The sequence below is a fragment of the Thamnophis elegans genome, chromosome 1 (genome assembly GCF_009769535.1).
Source record: "Thamnophis elegans isolate rThaEle1 chromosome 1, rThaEle1.pri, whole genome shotgun sequence".
Lineage (NCBI taxonomy): Eukaryota > Metazoa > Chordata > Lepidosauria > Squamata > Colubridae > Thamnophis > Thamnophis elegans.
This window is the reverse complement of record NC_045541.1, coordinates 27371772-27393151: the sequence shown is the minus strand read 5'-3', so window position 1 is coordinate 27393151 and position 21380 is coordinate 27371772. Positions and strand designations below refer to the sequence as shown.

Sequence of the window (21380 nt, the reverse complement as noted above, 5' to 3'; positions counted from 1 at the left end):
TTAGTGACCGTTCAAAGTTACAACTGATGCAGCAGGGGGTGCACAGGTAAACCCACCAGTGCTGGCCAGGTTAGGTGGTCTTAATAGAATGGACCTTATAAATTCATATTAGCTTGGCTTTTCATTCTAGTGCCCTGGAGTTCCAAAGTTGACTTTTAGCTGGAGTGAACTTTCTCTCCAACTTCCTCATAAGTATTAAAAATAGGGCTGAACAGTGTGGCAAGACCCTGTAAAGGAGGAGCACAGGAAGCCAGACGTGGGTGAGAGATAGAACAGAGGTAAAAACTGCTGACAGCTTAAGACATTATAGGAACTTCTCTTTCTTGTATTTTTCCTATGTACTTCTCTGTAACATTCCAAATGAACTTCCCCTTTTTGAAATATCATGTTTGTCTCGTGTATGGAAACGCCTTGAGAATGCACAGTGTGGAACACGGCATAAAAGTAGCATCCTGGGCAGAGCCCAGGCAGTTCAGATTTTGGTGTGTGAGCACGCTGAACTCGATGCATCAAATAAACCTGTTTCTCTCACCTTCGTGTTCTCAAGTCCTGGTCTTTCGTAAGTAGATTACAAACCTCAATCTGCTGCAACACAACGGTATCAGAAAAACTGACTTAAAACTAGTACACACACTTACAACCGATCATGGTCACATGATCAAAGTTCAAGCAGTTGGCATGTGTTTATGATAGTTGCAGTAGCCCAAGGTCACGTGATCGCTATTTGTGACTTTCCCAGCTGCCTTCCGACAGGGAAAGTTGGGGGGGGAGCCAGATTCGCTTAACAACCATGTTATTAACTTAGCAATTGTAAGTGATTTACTTAACAACCATGGAATGAAAAGTCATAAAATTGGCTGTGATTCACTTAACAATTTGCTTAACAACAGAAATTCTGGTATCAACTGTGGTCATGAGTCGAGAACTACCTGTATCTGATTTCTCTTGTTTCCAGCAACCTTAAAGTTGAGGAATACAGAGCAGATTTTAGGGATCTGGAAGACTGTACTGAAGAGGACAAGGGGAAGAAAGAGTCCTAGACTGATGCTGGAATTCTCTTTTTATCATTTCTGCTCATCCTGATTGCATTCAGTATTTCTTGACATTCATCTCGTCACAGAAAAAGAAAGGTAGCCTTTTATTTCCCTCGCCTCACAAAAGAAAAAGACATGATATTGTAAGGAATGGGCCTCAGGTTTCTGCCACAAATCTGAGAACTCACGACAAGAAGCTTCGTCAGAGAAATCCAGGCAGTCCGCACTCCCGTCACACCGGAATCGTTCTCCTATACAGTGGCCACTGTTGCACTGGAAAAAACCTGGGTGGCAGGTCCTTAGTTCTGAAAAGAAGAGTAAATAAGTACTGGAATCTTTTTTTCTTTAAAAGCCATGAGGTGGCTGGTTTGGTGGAAGGGAGGGAGAGAGGGGGGGAAGGAGAGGGAGAGGGAGAAAGGGAGGGAGGAAGAGGAGAGAGAGAGAGGGAGGGAGAGAGAGAAGGAGGGAGAGAGAGGAAGTAGAAGAGAGGGAGGAAGAGAGAGAGGGAGGGCGAGAGAGAAGGGAGGATTAGGGAGGGAGAGAGAGAGGGAGGGAGATTTGCATGAAATCAAAGGACGGACACATTCAAAGTGCAATACGCACCACAGTCTACTTCATCTGAGTTGTCTTCACAGTCATTGTCATGGTCACACAACCACCGGGAAGGAATGCAGCGTAGGTTTTCACACCGAAACTCACTTTCTGTGCATTCACGAGGACCTTGCAATAAGAATCATTCAAACATGGCGTGAACTTTTGCAAATTCATTCAGAGCAGAATATCTCAACATTTTATCCCATTACGTTGCTCACTTGCTAAATTTTTCATTAAAAATATTAGAAATTATGCCATTTGGAAGGGACAGATTCCTCCCTCTGACCCACCTCCCCCAATCAAGACATCAACTTACCACTTACAGATAAAATTCCAGCAAGTAAATGTAAAATGTATTTTAATACAGAGCAAACAACACTGCAGTTTTTGTTTTAAAAAAAGGTGGGGGGGAGCCCTTACTGCAGTTTTGTTCATCGGAGTCATCCCCACAGTCGTCGTTTCCATCGCACTTCCATCGCAGTGGAATACACCGGTGATTATCACAGCGGAAATCTCCCAAAGGATCACAAGTCAGGGATTCTGCAGAACACACATGTGCCCAAGGCAGAGAGAAATCAGTTGCCAGCAACAATTAATACGCCCTTCTCAAATGCAACTGGGAAAGAAGAGACCCGCAAATAAGGTTGGTACAGGGATGGCAATAGCAGAAAATTAAACAGTAAAAGACTTTGTTGTATAGTGACTCCCCAAAGGGCATACTTTGAAAAAGAAAAGAAATACAGATAGTCCTCTTTTAGTGACTGCCTTGTTCAATAACCATTAATGCTGTTATGATGGCGATAAAAATGTAACTTTGCAAGCAATCTTCACATTTACAACCTTTGCAGGTCTGTAAGGCAAAGGAAATTTAACACCTGGCAGGCAATTTAACGCCTCCATTTTATACTCATGCCTTACTTTTTTTTCCTGCACAGACTACTATTACATTTGTTAAATTCCCTCCTGTTCATTTCAGTCCACTTCTCACACTTATCTACAGTGTATCTTTTAAATTCTTATTTCGTTTCAATGTTAGCCAGTTTACTCTCAGCTTTGTATCATCACCCTCCCAGCCCCTTGGACCAAATCACTGACAAGAAGTGTTGAACAGCACCTGGCCCAGGCTTGTGGCCTCCATTAAATAGTTCCCTCCTAGCTGAAGTGGAGATTTTAAGTAGTCTTTTGGTCAACTATTGTATGGGCCCATCTACAGCAGGGGTAGCATCTTCTACAGCCCTATTTTGCAATTTCATTAACTAGAGTATTATGAGATTTGCTTCCCTTCCGCCTTTCAGAGTCTCATGTTGTGGCCCACCAGCGGCTATCGAAGCTGGCAGCAGAGTTGGACATTGAGAAGGTTGGGGAGGAGCATGGGCCAGTCCTAGAGGCTGGGGAAGACTCTGATGAGGGCTTTGTGTCAGAGGCAGAGGTGGGGCCGAGGCCGCCTGGCAGTGATCAGGTGTCTACAGAGCTAGACAGCAGTGAGGCAGAGGAACAGCTACAGCCTGTTCCCAGTGTGCTCATGCGCAGAGCTGCCAGAAGAAAAGAACAACTCAGAAATCAGGGTAGACTTGGAAATAAAGTCACAGATGGAAGGTGATTGGCTCCTCCCATAAAAGAGGAGCGAAAGAGGAGTGGGCTTTTGCAGGAAACAATTCGTTAGATTCGTTTCAGGAGTGTGAAGATCTGTCCATGAATCTCAGAGACTCTGTGCCCAGTCTTTCCTTGCACAGCACCTCATTTGGAAAATATTTACATGGCAGCTTTCCAAGATTGATAAGGTCTGTAGTCATAAATATTCCTTTGAAAGACTGTTTGCCAGGCCTTGCTGAATGTGAATGAGAGGAATTCACATTCATTTAATAAATGGGGTTTTGTCGGGACCGGGATTTTGCCTTGTGCTTTTTGGAGAACCCTAGGTCAGAACACCTCACTTTCAGGATTTCTCTAAGATTACCGAGAACGGTTTGGCAATCATTTCTGCTTCAGTACCCTGGAATATAAATTCATGCTCTCTTGGATACATGTATTCATTTAATTTAGGCATGTTCTCTCTTACCCTCTCGTCTGCCCTAAGTTGTATTTTTCTCATTCCCCAGTGGCATAATGAACACCAGCTAGGGCTCTATGTACTTTCTGAGAGAAGGCAGATAGAAAACGTACATTAAGAAGTGCCACCCTCTCACTGTCACCCATTACCACTTTACCACTTTCTCCTAGCAATGGAGCTCTTTGGTTTTCTTTTTATTTCAAGCATACTTCCTTTACCATTATGCACAACCTTTGGGGATTTGTCAAATATTCGGAAAAAACTTTAAAAGACAATCATATATAATTATTTATATCTTGCCTTTATTATTGGTTATAAATAAACTCAAGGTGGTGAACATACTAATAATATTTCTTCCTCCTCTTATTATCCTGACAGCAAAAACCTTGTCAGGTGAGTTGAGCTGAGAGAACATGGCTAGCTGAAGAGCTTTCAGATGGGACTAGAACTCACAGTGTCCTGGTTTCAAGTATGGCACCTTAACCGCTGCACCAAACTGGCTATTCTTCTCACTTCACAAACATATGCCCAGATGAAAAGATGGTTCTCACCTAGGCTTCCTTAACAAGCATGAAGCAGAATCTTGGTCCCAGCAAAACCTCTTTTATTTACACAACTGTGAATTCCTTTCATTCACAGTCAGCAAGGCTTGGCAAACAGTCTTTCAGAGGAATATTTATCAACATGAACCTTATCTTGCTTGGCAAGCTGTCAGATAACTAGCTTCCAAACGCAGGGCAAGGCAACACTTGGCACAGAGTCTCTTATAGTCACAAACAGAACTTTCCACTCTTAAAATGACCAGAGTTAAAATGACAAATAGTTTCCTGCAAAAGCCCACTCCCTGTTCACTCCTCTTTTTGCTTCTCTATGGGAGGGGCCAATCACCTCCAAGGTGTGGCTTTACTCTTTACTCTCAAGTCAATCCTGTTTTCTTATTTGTTCTTGTCTTCTGGTAGCTCTGTGCATGTGCACACTGGAAACAGGCTCCAGCTGTTCCTCTGCTTCACTGCTGTCTAGCTCCCTCTCTGCCTCCGACAAAGAGCACTCATCTGAGCTTTCCTCAACCCCCAGGACTGGCCCATGTCCCTCCCCAACCTCCTCACTGTCTGACTCTGCTGCCAGCTCTGCTGGGCGCCGGTGGGCCACAGCAAAAATGCTGATAAATCTATGTTTGAATTCACAGCAAATAAGCACCCTGACCGGGAACAGCAGCAATCGAATGTAGACAGTAATAACTAGGTGACAGTTTCAGATAGTTTGGACCTTCACAAGAGCAAATATCAGAGAAATCAACAATTTTGATTACTGCAAATAAATTTACCTCCAAGGTCTTTAATTTCAAATGCTGTTAATGACCTTCCAGTTCTTAAGCAAATGAAAAGCAACCATTACTATGACATTCTGCCACCAACATAGAAGCATTGCTTGCAAGTGGCACTGAAGCCAATATGGGGCTCTCAGATTTTACAGGGCATCCTTTTTGAAGCTCCTAAACCTACCACAGCCTTGTTCATCACTGTTGTCTCTGCAGTCATTGAAACCATTGCAGACAGACCAGAGAGGGACGCAGCGGTAATTGGTCCTACAGCTAAATTCTGTATAATTATCACATCGATAGGCAGGACCCACTAAGAGAGAAGAGAGAGAGAGAGAAAATGACATGACTTTTTGATCAAATTCTTCATTAGAGAAAATAATAGGCATCATACCAGGGTGATTTTCAAAAATGCAATAGTAAATAAACTATAATTACTATAATATATTTATTTTTCAATTCAATGAAGTGTTTTCCACATAAAGGTGCTCAACAAGTGAAAGTGACTGTATTTATTTATTTTAAAAAATGTATACTATGTAGCTGTAGAAAAATAAATAAAATAGCCTTCCTTAATCAGGCAACTTCCTCCACTCGATAATTGGGAGATAATGCCCAACATATCTGGATAGTACCAGTAGGGCAGTGACGGCTAGCCTTTTCCGTGCCAAGTGCCTAAAGCATGCATGCGCATGCATGAACCCCCCAAATGCAATGCACACACAGCCCCTGCACATGCACTCCATCGTGCATGCACATGCGGCCCACACGCATGTGCCCCACCCACCACATATGTGCATGTGCCCCCCAGCCCCTCTGCATGTGTGCATGCTCCCACATGCACCCCATCCCCACCCCCTGCTTGTGCCCCACCCCCGCACATGCACCCCCCACATACACCCCACCCCCCACGCACGTATGGCAGACTCAAAGACCAACTGGCCGGTGGGAGGCACGCACACATGTGTGACAGAGCTGAGGCAACGGCTCACACGCCCACAGACAGGGCTCTGCATGCCACCTCTGGCACAGGTATAAGAGGTTCGCCTCCAATACAGTAGGGCGAACATTAAAAACTTCTACTCTTCCTTGATATTGTCCCTTATTAGAAGTAATCCCTTTACTCACGATAGAATTAGACAATATCTAACTCCAGTTCTTCCTAATTGTTTTATAACCTTATAATTGTACCGGCCTAATTCTCTCCCATTAGCATAAGATTTTGTATTCATTGTAGATCAAAGTTGCTGGGCCCAGATAATTTGGCTCAACAGAACCAAATTCAGGGCTCAACAACTTTGGTGTATACTCAATTCTTTAAAAATTTTGAAGTTTAGAGATATCCCTCAACTTTTCCTGATGTGATACATGGATTCAATAACATTCATTATTGATTTAATATAAAGTTGCTCAGATGGATTTTATGTTACATTTCCACATCCCTTACAGATGGCATATTACATCTGATTAGAATGATATTTCAAAGCCTCCTACAGGCTCTGCACAGCTATTTTGGTGAAGGGGCAGGGTTTCAGGAGGCAAAAAAATGCTGTATTCAGTGTATAAGACGCACCCAGATTTTCAGCCTCTTTTTTGAGGGGAAAAAGGTGCGCCTTATACTCTGAAAAATACAGTATTTGTTTAGTCAAAATTAATGTTCATGCATAAAGAATCAGAACTTTCTTCAACTAGAAGCAATGTGTCGGTTCTTATTTCATGCTCTGCAATAGGCATGATAGGAAAGAGGCACTTCAGAGAGTTATTCCCCAGTGCACTTGTTCTCCTGCCTCTCACACTGTTTCGCAGTTACCGCTAAGAGTAAAGCCAAACAGTGCCTCTTAATTGGTACAGCGATGATATAAAGTAGCTCAAGATGCGTTTTGCTTACTGCATTCATGAAATGGTTCATCTGAGTTATCACCACAATCGTTATCCACATCACATTTCCAGGTCTGGGGGATGCATCGGCCATTGTTACATTCAAACTGGCCTGGACGACACGTTCTGCTGGCACAATGAGCACTATCCTCATCTGAATTATCACCACAGTCGTCTTCTCGGTCACACTGCCAGGCTTCCGGGATGCATCGTTTGTTAGCACACTGCCACTGGTGAGATTCGCATTGGTGATTGGCTAAAAGAAACCAGAACTTTACATTGCTAAAAAAATTCATAATACAATTTCATTCGACGGATGGCCCCCCAAAATAAATAATAATAATAATAATCCTGAAAACCTTGACATGCAGACAGATGGAAACATTTTATTACAGAGAAACATCGATATGGAGCTGCTTTATCCAGCCCAGGTGCCTTCCAAATGCAATGGAATTTTGACTCTCAAAAAACCTTGACAGCATGAAGAAGCTTCTTGGATGAGAAGTGAAATGTCTTCAAAGAGAAACCAGAAAGTCCAGTTGCCTCTTGAAAAAGCACCTTTGGGACAACTGTGACCTGGATGACTGAGAATCTCCATAGACATTTAGTGATGCAGAGCTGAAAAAGCTTCTTGAGTGAGCATGGAAATCTAGAGAGCCCCAAGTAATGAATCTGGTGGATATATTAAAAACTCAAAGCAGCTTTGGTCTTGGGCAGGTCATAATGACTATTCTGTTGAGGTGTGTCTAATTCCTACTCATAGAAACAGGACAGTTTATGGTCATGATGAATACATGGGTGATATTTGTGAATAGATTAGAGAGCTTGCCACATACCACAAAGCACATGGTCTTCATCGGACCCATCAGGACACTCTGGGACACCGTTGCACAAGTAGTGGGAACTAGTACAGTTGCCATCATTGCACTGGAATTGCCCGACACGGCAGTACCTAACTGGACATGTGGGAGGTTCATCGGACCCATCCCGACAATCTCTTTGGCCATCACATTTCCACCAGATAGGAATGCATCTACGGGAAACCGAAAATGTGTTTCTTTGCAGGAGTTTGCAGATATGAAGTACAAGTGCATTGCTTGTAGCAGTTGCTGCAAATGAAAATGAGTCTTTTCCCTTTTCAACCCAAAGTGTTGCCTAGATACATAACTTAGGCCAATCTGATCATTCGAATAGGGTCCTAGCCTCCCTGGCAGAAAAGTGACACGGGGCAATCAGAGGTGGGTAGCTAATTTTTTTGCTACCAATTTGGGCACACTTCTGCGTGCGCTCTCACATGACGCTTCTGTGCATGCACATGCTGCCGCTACTACCGGTTCACCCGATCCGGGCCGAACTGGCAGCAACCCACCTTTGGAGGCAATGTTACTGAAGAAGTAGAAATAAGGAATCCTATGCTACTGGGCCCTCTAAAGGCCAGCAACCCTTGAAGTTGCTGGCTAGAAAGTCTGGGGATTATAGTCCAACTTTCTAGATCAGGGGTGTCAAACACAAGGCCCGTGGGCTAGATCCGGCCAACAATGTGATCGAAACCAGTCCGCGGGGTCATCGTGGAAAATGTAAGGGGCCAGCCACCTTGCTTTGGCCTGATCTATGTAATGTGAAACATCAGGCCAGCGTGGCTTCAGCCTGGTCTACCCAGGAAGAGGAAACATGCCAGCAGTTTGAAGAGTGGCACCACACAGACCCAGTAGGCCATGCCCAGTGAGTGGCATCAAACTGGCCCTGCCCATCCAGTCCCCTGAGGTCAACCACAGCCCTGATGCAGCCCTCATTGAAACTGATTTTAACATCCCTGTTCTAGATGAAGCATCGGGGAGGGAAAACTGGGATAGTGAGTAGAAGGTCAGACTAAAATAGAGTATTTTAGATTTAGGTCCTCATTCTGCATAAAGCTCACTGAGTGTGATCAACCCTTTTTCTTACTGATTAAATGAGAGCCATACAGTATCCTAGTTGGAAGTAACCTTGAAGTATAGGACATAACATGCAACAAATAAAGCAACTATGGCATTGCATATGCTTACCTTTCAGTGTCAGCACACAGGAATTGAGTGCTCGAGCACATTGGGAGGCAGTGACCTGTGCTGCCCAACTGCACTACCATGAAGTTATCAGGACATTCACAGGAATAACCGGAGCCACCATTTTTTATTAGGCACAGATGAGAACAGCCACCGTTGTTGGTCCCACAAGGATTACTTACTAGTAAAAAAATGAGGTGAGAAATATCTAATTATTCCCCATAAACAAAATAACACAAACAACATTATTGTTAATAAAATGGTCAAGAATGTACCCATCTTAGCTCTGATCTATCTATCCAATGTTTGCATTTTTACCTACAGATCTGGATCAGGATACGTTGGGCCCAAAGACAATATTTGAGCTGTTTCCTATGTGGGCCCTATGTGAAAGTGTTTAAATGGAATACAGGGAGTCCTCGAGTTACAACAGTTCATTTAACAGCTGTTCAAGGTTACAATGGCACTGGAAAAAAGTGACTTATGACCATTTTTCACATCCTTATGATCTTTGGAGCATGTAGCTTTGTCCGCATGATCATGTGGTCGAAATTCAGATGCTTGGCAAAAGGTTTCATGCTTATGACCGTTACTGTGTCCATGGGTCATGGGATCACCTTTTGCAAACCTTCTATCAAGCAAATTCACTGGGGAAGCCAGATTCACTCAACAACTATGTTACTAACTTATCAACTGCAGTGATTCACTTAACAATTATGGTAAGAAATGTTGTCAAATGGCACTAAACTCAATTAACATCTCACTTAACAACAGAAATTTTGGCTCCATTGTGGTCGTAAGTCGAGGTCTACCTATATTCAGCCCACTTAACATCGTGAAAAAATTCCCAGACTAATTAAATGAGTGTCGAATTATATGGAGCATGTAATCAGGAGCCAATAGCAGATTGGGTTCGGTTTTTCCTTCCATCTCTTGCAAAACCCATGAGAAATGGCAGATCATTTTGAGATTTGGCATACGGGACAGATAATGAAAATCTGAGCAACTCAAAAACTACATCAAAATGTTTGTCAGAAGGAACTGATCATCCAAATCATCACTGAGCTTAAATTTAAACTGAGGATCATAGCACATGATAAAAAACAATGCAAGCAGTAGACAAAACAGTTAGTACACCTTTGTAAACTGCCCACGTCTTTCCACTTACTACTTTTGTGGCAAAGCTAAATCTGTTGTGGCCCGCCAGTGGCCAGTGGAGCTGGTGGCAGGCTCAGACAGTGAGAAGGTTGGGGAGAAACATGGGCCAGTCCTGGAGTCTGGGGAAGGCTCTGATGAGTGCTCTGCGTCGGAGGCATAGATGGGGCCAGGGCCAACTGACAATTATCAGCTGCCTTCACAGTTGGACATCAGTGGGGCAGAAGAACAGCTGGAGCCTGTTCCCAGTGTGCACATGCCAGGAGAAGGGCAAAGGAACAAGGCTTGATTCGGGAGTAAAGGCACAGGTGGATGGTGAATGGCCCCTCCCATAGGGAATAAAGAGGAGCGAAAGGGGAGGGGAGTTTGTAGGAGACAATTAGTTCAATTCATTAGAGTGAAGATCTGTTCCTGACTTCTTGCCAAGTATTGTCTGCTACAGAGTGGCATTTGGAAGATATCGGCCTGGCCTCTCTCCAAGCCTGATAAAGGTCTGTAGTTGTGAAATCTCTTGAAAGACTGTTGGCTCAGACTTTGCTGGAGAAGAATTCACTTTAAACTAAATCAAAGGGGTTTTATCGGGACGAGGAGTCAGCTTCGTGCTTTTGGGAAGCCTAGGTGAGAACAAAATCCAGAATCCAGACCTACCCTCACAGAATAAATTCCTTACCTATTGGTTGCCTGTATGGGTGATAGACATGAATATCAAAGGGCCTGTGAGTGGTGTTGGCTAGAACCATTCTGCCTGTTCCATTATATTTATTTCCCTTTTCAATGGTCCCTGTGTTCCAGTCAGTCCAATAGATAGTATCCTCAAAAATTGTAATTGCAAACGGATGAGGCAATACCCCATCGTACACCGTATGACGATGCTGGCCATCAAGATCTGAGTACCTATAAGAAGAAAACATAACACATAACACTGAAGAAAAAGAAAAGGAAACATAATCCCTAATCAACATTCTGCCTGTTTCTGAAAGCGTGGTAACCAAATAGTAATTATAATTCTGAACACAATCATACAAAATACTACTTTGCAATTTTTTATTTAGATTTCTATATTATTATAAGGGTTACTTATGAAGTACAAGTAGTCCTCGTCTTAAAGCAGTTCATTTAGTTACAACGGCACGGAAAAAAGTGATGTAGGACCATTCTTCACACTTACGACCGTTGCCGCACCCCCATGGTCATTTGATCAAAATTCAGCTTGGCAACTGGTTCATATTTATGACGGTTGTGGTGTCCCAAAGTCATGTGATCCCCTTTTGCAACTTCTGACAAGCAAAGTCAATGGGGAAGCCAGATTCACTTAACAACTCTAACTTAACAATTGCAATGATTCACTTAACCAAAGTGGCCAAGAAAAGTCATAAAAATGAGGCAAAACTCACTTAAGAATTGTTTCACTTAGCAACATAAATGTCGGGCTCGATTGTGGCCAGAAGTCCAGGACTACCTGCATTTACTTCATAAGTAAGCATGCTGATGTGCAATAGCCAATCATTCTGACTTAGCTCATCCTGAAAGTGAAATTATTTTCAAGGCAAACAAACTTAACTTTAGAGTCAAGCAGAGATTATTCATTTAGTATTCCTCTGGATTCACTGTGGTTAAAGGAATGAAAGGATAGAATCCAAGTAAAAGTTTAGCACTAAACTTTTTCACCCTAATTATTCTGATTTAGTTAGCACATTTTAAAGAGAAACCAATTGGGAAGGAAAAGATGTACTATAGCAATAGCACTTAGATTTATATTCCACTTCACAGTGCTTTCTAGCCCTGTCTAAGCCGTTTACAGACTCAGCATATTTCCCACAACAATATGGGTCCTCATTTTACCCACCTCGGAAGGATGGAAGGCTGAGTCAACCCTGAGCCTGGTGGGATTTGAACTGCCAAATTGCAGCTAGCGGGCAGTCAGCAAAAGTAGCCTGCAGTACTGCACTTTAACCACTGCATCACCAAGGCTCTCGGACTATTCTAGCATAGTCACACTTGCTCATTCTCGCTTTTATCCAAGCAGGGTCTTTATGTTTCAAAACGAAGTTGAATAATAAACAACACATTTTGATTCTGAACAAAACCAATGATTTAAAATTAAATTAATTTTGGACTGAATTTTGAATGTTATATTATCTTGATGGGCTTTAGGAGATCTAGTGCAAAATAAAACTTGCAAGCCAGGTATCTGTCTACTCTATTCCACTTTTTAAAACATGCTTTGTTATCTCCTACTGGCTTCAAAAAGATCTCAAATTTTAATAAAGAATTCAGGACTCAAGGAGACACAACAGATTGTATCTCCTTGACACAATTAGAACCAACTAGGTATTACCAACTAGAACCGTGATGGCGAACCTGTGGCACACAGTGCCCTCTCTGTGGGCATGTGAGCTGTCAACCTAGTTCAGCTCTGCTGCGCGTGTGCATGCGCCTCCCACCAGCCAGCTAGTTGTTGGGTCTTTGCCATGCATTTTCAGGGGCAGTGAGCATGCAGAGGACCCACATGTGCATGTAAGGGGCATGTACATTGCATTTTGGGAGTTCGGCCGTACGCATTCGCACATGCATCCTTTGGTCACTCGGTCTGGAAAAGGTTAGCCGTCACTGAACTAGAAGCAGTTCCATTAATTATTATGCTTTTATTATTACTTTATTAATATCCCACCTTTGTTATTTTTATGAACAACTCAAGGCGGTGAACATATCTAAATAACCCTTCCTCCTCCAATTTCCCCCAAAACAGCAACCCTATGAGGTGGGTTGTGGCTGAAAGAGAATGACTGGCCCAAGGTCACCCAGCCGACTTTCATGGCTAAAGTGGAACTAGAACTCAAGTTGTCTGGTTTCTATCGCCTGATGCCTTAATCACTCAACGAAACTAAGATCTAGTAAGTGAGATTAACTAGATTAGTTCCATCAGAACAGTCCTTATCCTAGCACTAGGATAACTATTTGTTGAATTACCATTAAAAACATTAAAAATTTTAAAAATGTAGTAGAATAGAAGACCATTCAGCAAAAAAAGAGAGAGCAGTTTATGCAGTCCTATGCCTTACAGAACTCTATGTTATGATGATCTAGAATTCTTTTATTCATTACTGATTGCTAATTATTGTGCTGAAATCACAGAGCAAGTAGTTTTCCAATTGGTAACTATAGAGCATGTAGTTTTTTTTAAAGTGAATTAAAGCTGCCACTAAAAGCTAATTTGATAACCCTCAAAAGCTGATAGGAAGAGTTACCCAGTTGCTTTATTCTTCTCTATGTACGTACTCAATGTAGTTTAGATGGGCGTCTGCCCAGTAGAGCTTGTCGTTGGTGTAATCTATGGTAAGTCCATTAGGCCACTCTAACTTGGCAGAGATAATCACCGTCTTATTCTTGCCGTCCATTCCCACGCGTCCGATATACGCTCGATCTGCCCAATCTGTCCAGTAGACTTGTCTGTTTTAATAAACACAGTAGAAAACTAATCCATAGTTTGCTGAAGGGGGTGAAGATAATACAAAAATAGATATATTTCCCTGGACAAAAGGATGAAAGGGTGAAAAAGGAAAAAAAAAACTGCAAAATAAGCAAACACACAGCAAAGAGGAAAATTTATTACAGCAGCCTCCAGACAGGAATATGAGGTTTTTTTTAATCTTTAAAATATATCACTGCTGTAAAAGGCCCCAGTAGGATAATTTTAATCTAATATTTGCTGAGGGTTGAGATAAATTATTTCATATAAAAAGATTGGATTAAAGTGGGATAGCGGTTCAGACAGATACACACACTTGTGTATGCACACACTCTCACAGACAAATGTTTTACAAATGGGAGTAAAGTAAAATGACTGCCATGCTTAATCTTTTGACACATTCAACAGCTGAATGACTTGCTGTTTTACTTTGAAATTGGCAAGAAAGTAATTAAAGGCTGCATCTTGCAGATTCATACTAAGAAATTACAGTAAAGTCTCAATTGAGTCGAAAATCCTAGAGACTTCATAAAAAAATCTGTGCTAGTTTCTTAGCAACAATATTATTTCCTTCTTCAAAGATAGAATTGGCTTTCTTCCTTCCTTCCTTCCTTCTTTCCTTCCTTCCTTCCTCCCTCCCTTCTTCCTTTTTTTCTCTGTCTCTCTGCCTGTCTCTGTCTCTCTAGCTGTCTCTCCTTCCTTCCTTCCTTCCTTCCTTCCTTCCTTTCCTTACCTTTCTCTTTCTTTCTTTCTTTCTTTCTTTCTTTCTTTTTCTTTCTTTCTTTCTTATCTAGCCTGCACAAATGCTACCACAGTTTGACTCTGATTAGCTTTTCAATAAAGGTTGGCTACCTGAGTGAAAACCAATATATGGACTTACAGAATTCCCTTTACAGCATGTCTATACCTGAGAATTCTGAGAATTAAAGTCAACACATCTTGAGGTCACTCAGGTTCTGGTTTGTATCAACCTGAGTTTTAATATAATACAGCACTTAGAAAAAGTCCCGTGAATTCTTTGAGAAATTGCTAGTATATTACTCGCTAAAACAACCCTTTCTTTTGTTCTTGAATTTTTTTTATTGAATTAATTTTTTTTGAATACAGTACTATATCAGATTTTCTTCAGCACAGCAGTACAATTAGCCAAAAAGATATCTAACCTCAAAATGAGAGAACTGATCTCTGAGTAAGAAGACATGCAAGATCTGTGTTCCTTTTGAAATTAATAACAGAATAACCGTTGGAAGCGACACTGTGGGTCATGTAGTCCCACCCCCTGCCCAAGCAAGAGATCCTACACCATTTCTGACAGATGGCAGTCCAGTCTCTCCTCGAAAGCCTCCAGGGATGAAGCTCCCACAACTTTTTAAGGCCAGTTGTTCCATTGGTTGATTGTTCTCACTGTCAGAAAATTTCTCCTTCTTTTCAGAGGTGGTGTTCACCCGAATTGGACCGGTTCTAGCAAACTGGTAGTGGAAATTTTGAGTATTTCGGAGAACCAGCAAATACCACCTCATATTGGCATCGCCCTCCCGCCCTGCTGTTTCTTGTCCTATATTCCCTTGTTTTTTAGCTCAGCTGATTCACATGGCAGAGCAGATTGCCGCCCCTCAGATGAGCTAAAAAACAGCTCAGCTCAGCAGCGCTGACACCGAGGACAGTCTTTGAGTACTGCGCGCACGCACGAAGCACGCTCTCATAGAACCGGTAGGAAAAGATTTGGAATCCCACCGCTGCTTCTTTCTAGGTTAAATCTCTCCTTGATCAGTTTCCATGATTTTGATGGTTTTTTAAAATCTTTATTAGCCATTATACTAACAGGTGACCATACTGTAATTCTATGCTCTCATTTGAATTATTGTACTGATCAGATGCTTGTCAATTTAGCTGACCTCTTTCAATTTTGTAATAGTGAGAACATTTATTACGATTTAACAGAATAGATACATGAAAGAAAATACTGAACCAGCTTACCCATATTTAGGATGAACAACAATTGCTCTAGGATACTGAAAACAGAAGGTATTGTTAGGATCCAGGCACCGATCAATTAGTTTTTTCCGGAATCGGCCATCCAGCTCAGCTACATAGAGGCAATCTTTATAGGCATCTACCCAGTAGAGTTTTCTGAAATATTTGACAAAAGGCATATTACACAAACAGCTTGTTCGCAGACATGTTTTCCCCCCATCTTAATTATCAATTTAGGTCTGAAAGGCAGAAAAATAAAGCAAGAAAAAGCTAGCGCAGCACTAGAACATTGCACCTTGGGGTGTAGTTATCTGAAAGGAAGGTAGACCAGAAAGGAAACATGACAAGATAAAACTAATTCTACTCTACTGCAAAGTTATATTAATTGAATCTTGCCAAGTCATAAAGTACAATTCTCCCACAGTCACTTGTTCAGCCCAAGAATGTAGGGAAGGTCTCTTTTGAGCTTCTTGTTCTGCCAACGATGTAGCTGTGAGCTGTGCTGTCTCTCGGCTGAACGGTCCCATCTCTTCATCCCATCTCCCAAAATCTTTCCCACATACCATTACATTATTCCACTATTCCCCACATTTCCCTCTGCAACGCAGCATTTGTCACTATGTAGAATTACAGTAAGGATTATGTTTGCTGGCTTGGTTTACCCACTGTTGATGGAGTAAAGTCGCCAGGGCCTCCAAAAATTGTAACCAATATTACAATTTAGGGAAATCATGTGACCTTGCAGCTTCAGATTGCCACCTCTGTTACAATATAATTACTGGAAAATATATTAATATTCATTGAATTACATTGATTCATGAAGCTATCGTTTTAAGGCTATAAGGCGATAAGGAAATGATTCTGAAGAATTGCTTTAGATTTCACTCAAGCACAAACATGGCACCTTCTTGATATTTCTTAAAATATTTAGGGTTCTGCAGCAGGCTGAAAAAAAGATGCTGCTGCTTTAAGTCCACTCCTTAAAGTTAATGAGACTCTTAAAGCAGTGGCATCTTTGCAGCAGAGCCCTGAAAATATCAGATTGTTTAAATGAGAAGCTTGTGGCCTTTTAATAGCTGAAATATTTCCTTCCTCCAAATCAGTTTTGAAGTGTGGGAAGCTATTACCACTACAGTGTTATGATCTGTAGTTCTTAGTATATCAATACAAAATAAGATAACATAGATGGCATCCATATTCACTAATTAGAGTGTTTGTTGGCAATGTTGGAAGCCTTAACACTGCTAGCACCTTAGCACTGGAATAATTTTCTATCCATTTTCTATCTCCTAAAAGATATATTAAGATGATAATTATAGTCCATGTTCTCCAGTGCTGAAGTATGATAACAATATATAAGGATAATCAAGAACATAAAGCAATACACAAAAATATATGATTTCTACTATTATTTGTGATAACTGCTTTTAAAAAGATAATTGCTTTTTGAGCTGTGATGGTGCACTGGTTAGAATGCAATATTGGAGGATAATTCTGCCGACTGCCAGCAGTTCGATTCCCACTGGCTCAAGATTGACTCAGCCTTACATCTTTCCGAGGTCAGTAAATTGAGGACTCAGATTGTTGGAAGGAATATGCTGAGTCTGTAAACCTCTTAGAGAGGGCTGTAAAGCACTGTGAAGTGGTATGTAAGTCTAAGTGCTATTGCTATTGCTAAAGGAAATAGCTAGGGGATTTGCTATAAATCCAGCTTTCCCAATCTATGCCACCCAGAAGGGGGGGGCAGCAGCTCTCCATATTCCCAGCCAATCAATGTGGCCAAGGACTGGAAATTGCAGTGTCATCATATCTGAAAGTTGCCAGGCAGAAGGCAGAAGAACACTTCATTAATTATTAATTATTAACACTATTAATCTGAGGAGGGCACCAACTGAGCAGTACAACTTTTTGAAAAACAACAAGAGGCGTACCTTCCAACCCAGTCAACAGCAATGCCTTCACCATTGGGCACACCATCACCAATTATTGTTTCTTTGTTTGTTCCATTGAAAAACATTCTTTCTATGACCTTTCTGCCTACGTCAATCCAGTAGAGCCTTTTTTCCACCCGGTCGAAATCCAGAGCCACAACATTACTGAGTCCTTGCAAAATGAGAGAGTAAAGCCGGCCATCTGTGGTGAGATTTCTCAGATAGTAGCGATTGCTAAAGATAAGGTAAGGTGAGATGTTACTGTTCTGTCGGCAACTTCTCCCATCAGGTTCACGAATGTAGCCTGGGGCGCACTTGCAGATGTAGCTGCCGACGGTGTTCTCACACATCTGGCTACATATTGACGGTGTTTCACTACATTCATCTATGTCATCACAAGACCTTTTGTTGGACATGAGTCTGTACCCAGGACGACACGAACAATAGAAACTAGTCTGGATATCTGTGCAGATGTGGTCACAGTTGCTAATTGAAGGATCATTGCATTCATTAATGCCTAGAAGATGACAAATACAACAAAAATGTTACTCCACTTTTATGAGGCAGTTTTGGTTCATTTACTGTTACTTACATAAACCCCAATTACCTAGTTTCCCCCAAAATAGTACCTTTCATGTGTTGGACTACAACTCCCAGCCTACCTTCCCCAACCAGCATGCTAGCTTGAGAAATTGGAAGTGTTATTAAACATATTTGAAGTGCACCAGATAGGAAAAAATGAGATAATTCACTGAACTTGTTACATTAAAATTACAAAATAAAATTATACATTTTGTATAATTACAAAAGGCAATTGGTGATAGCTAGGTAATAATAAATCAGCCTTTGTTCAATTAATGACGATCTATAACTCCCTCAATATCTGACTATTTGCCATGCTGTCAGAGGACAATTTGAGTGGTAATCCAACATCATCCGGGGACCCAAGAACACAATATGTCATCGTGCGAGATTGCCTTTGTGCTGATTTATCTAAGTTCCATACATACCGCATCCCTTCTCATCACTATTATCACGGCAGTCATCTATCCGGTTACAGACTTTGACCATTTCAATGCAGTTTCCATTGTCACATGCAAAATAGTGGGGAGCACAAGTTGCTTCTGGAGTAACGCAAAGATGCTCTAGCTCATCGGACTCATCCCCACAGTCGTTGTCCCCATCACAGAGGTAGGCTTTGCTGATGCAGCGGCCATTTTGGCAGGTAAACTGGTGCTGTTGGCATGGCTGATAGGTGCAAGCTGTCTCATCACTGCCATCCCCACAATCATTTCGGCGGTCACACCTGGAAAGAGCCCGTTAACAAAAGCTGCTCACTCGATTGTAAGATGAGCTGCACATAAATCAAATACGTACATACATAAAATAGCAACTCTTCTGCTATTTGTATGTGTGTGTTCTCCACCAAAGTTACTGCATGCAAAGCATAAGGTTTGGGAGAACAGAGGCATGATCTGCAGATCATGGACAAACTAGCTGTGACATTACATAAAAATGTCAAACATGGAGAATTTCAGGCCACAGAAATCCTGGAGAGAGAGAGATATTGATTGATTGAACTGGAGAGAAATCTCATGACAAAAAGTGTGTCCTTAGTCCCCTGAGACTCTTGTCTCCTTCTAGTCCTCAGAAATCCTCCATATATTTCTCTAACCACCACCTCCCAATCCAAACCACATTAAAGTCTTTGCTGGGTACATTATATTTGCTCAGATTTGTATTTGGCACCTCTATCCTGCTTTTCTTTGTGACAATATGAATACTATTCCTCCTGGTCAGTGGTGGGATTCAAAAAAAATTTCTATTGGTTCTGTGGGCATGGCTGGGTGAGCGTGGCATGGTGTGGGGTGGCGGGCATGGCATGGTGGGCGTGGCAGGGGAAGGATACTGCAAAATCCTCATTCCCACCACACTGCACTAACCTGCTTTCTGTTCTCCAGTGCAGGGCAACAAAAGAAGACCTAGCAGATCAGCTGGGACTCAGGAGGCAGTGAATAGATGGGGTGGGGCCAGTCAGAGGCGGTATTTGCCGGTTCTGTGAACTACTCAAAATTACTGCAACCAGTTCGCCAGAACCGGTCAGAACTGGCTGAATACCACCTCTGCTCCTGGTCTTAGATTCAACTTTTTACCATTATAAGCAATATGACATCATAAACCTCTGTCCTGGCCCAGCCAGCATGTTCAGTAGAAAAAAGAAGGGGGGAAATTAATTAAGATAAAGCTGAGTTCATTTTTAACCAGGCACAATCTTAGTAACAAGGAATTTAATCCTTGTTATAACCCTCTCTTAGTCCACCTACTGCATTTATGCAGAGCTTTGCTACATCACTGCTACATATTCTATTAGAATAAACAAAATATGGTCTTCCAGACATAGCTGAGTCTCAAATTTTCACTGCTCTTACTCAACATGGCCAATGGTGAAGAATGATAAGTGCTGCATTTCAGTGTTTGTAAAGAATTGTAAGTTATCCACTCTTAAGATATTAGCTGTAGTCTGTGCCTGGGATTCTTGAAAGAGTTTGCAGAGGACATACAAACCTGTAAGTGTTACGGATGCACAGTCCATTACCACATGTGAATTCACTGCCCGAGCATGGCCTCCTAGTGCAGTTCTGATGCTCATCATAAGCATCACTGCAGTCAGCATCCCCATCACAGACCCAAGCCCTCGGAATACATCTTCTTAAGGGGGGCACATTGTTCGCACATGTGAATTCAGTGGCTGAGCAGCTGCGATTTGCTAGAACAAAGTGTGAAATTTCAGCAATTTATCCAAATTACATTATTCATGCCATTTAAATCAGCCTACCATCTGTTCAACCAATGTCTCCTTAACCACTTGCAGTCTTTCAAATAAAAGGAGAATTACCAGAAAGCAATCTAGGTCTTAAGGATTGTTTTATTTACAACTCTGCAATCCCTTGCTTTGGGGGAGAGTTGGGGGCGACTGATTGGAGCTGTGCATTTACCAGCCAGCTGCCCTTCCTGACGCTCATACAGGGTTTGCAGCAGACAATTACTCATTGCCCCCAAAGAGAGAAATATCTCCCACTACCTAGGATCAAACTCCAGCCTCTTGATTGTGAGATGAGGGCCCCATTTCTAGGCCACCATGCCTTTCATCTAGGCCTTGAGTGACTAAATAAAATAACAGCTTAGCCTTGAAGCTTTATGTTGCATGGAACTTACCACAACTGTGTCTTTGGTCCTCATCACTCATGTCACCACAATCATCATCACCATCACAGATCCACGTAGCTGGTATGCATCTGCCGCCATCACATCTAAACTGCCTACTTGAACAGCTCCGTTCCGAAGAAACTTAAAAAGAAATATAAGATTTCATAGACTACGCATTTTTCACGTCCTGGGAGTGCTGCCTAAACTTTGTTTCCTGCATTTCCACAGACATATGCCAATTTGTGTTTTAATTCTCAGTCTGTCTATAGGCAAGGGACTGTGAAAGTCAGTGGACAATCCAGGGGATATGGAATATGTTTACCTCTGGTTGGTAAAAGTTTTATAATACAGAGGTTAAAAGTATCTCATTGGCTTCCAGGAGTGCATGTTGTGGTTTTTTTTACTGAGGTTTTAATGGATACAGTATGCCTTTCTCATACAAAGCATGCACTGTGCCATTCAGATGAAGTAGCATCATGCAGAATAACTGAAGTGTTGTTAAAAACAGAAGAGTGAGACATCCAGAAAAGTTCTTTAGAATGCCTTCCCCTCAGTATTTTTTTTTACAACAATGCCATTACTAGCAGTGCAATTTTACTATAATTTCATGGGACATACTATATCTTCATGGGTGTATCTAAGTCTGTTGAGGAAACTTCATTCTTGGGACTCTGACAGAAATACACCATTCTTTAACTTATGAGATAGCTGATGGCACATTTGCCCAT

General features: G+C 41.8%; 1 protein-coding gene across 1 annotated transcript in view; it reads right to left on the bottom strand.

Moving 5' to 3' along the window:
* LRP2 (LDL receptor related protein 2) overlaps nt 1-21380 on the bottom strand; it is a 161947-nt gene that overhangs the window by 27421 nt on the left and 113146 nt on the right. Inside the window, 14 exon segments of the mRNA XM_032224888.1 lie at nt 1223-1339; nt 1638-1754; nt 2049-2168; nt 5181-5309; nt 6885-7130; nt 7711-7907; nt 8920-9097; nt 10742-10965; nt 13351-13521; nt 15518-15670; nt 17446-17962; nt 18456-18751; nt 20011-20212; nt 20662-20793. Of these exon segments, the coding sequence (XP_032080779.1) occupies nt 1223-1339; nt 1638-1754; nt 2049-2168; nt 5181-5309; nt 6885-7130; nt 7711-7907; nt 8920-9097; nt 10742-10965; nt 13351-13521; nt 15518-15670; nt 17446-17962; nt 18456-18751; nt 20011-20212; nt 20662-20793 (2799 nt within the window).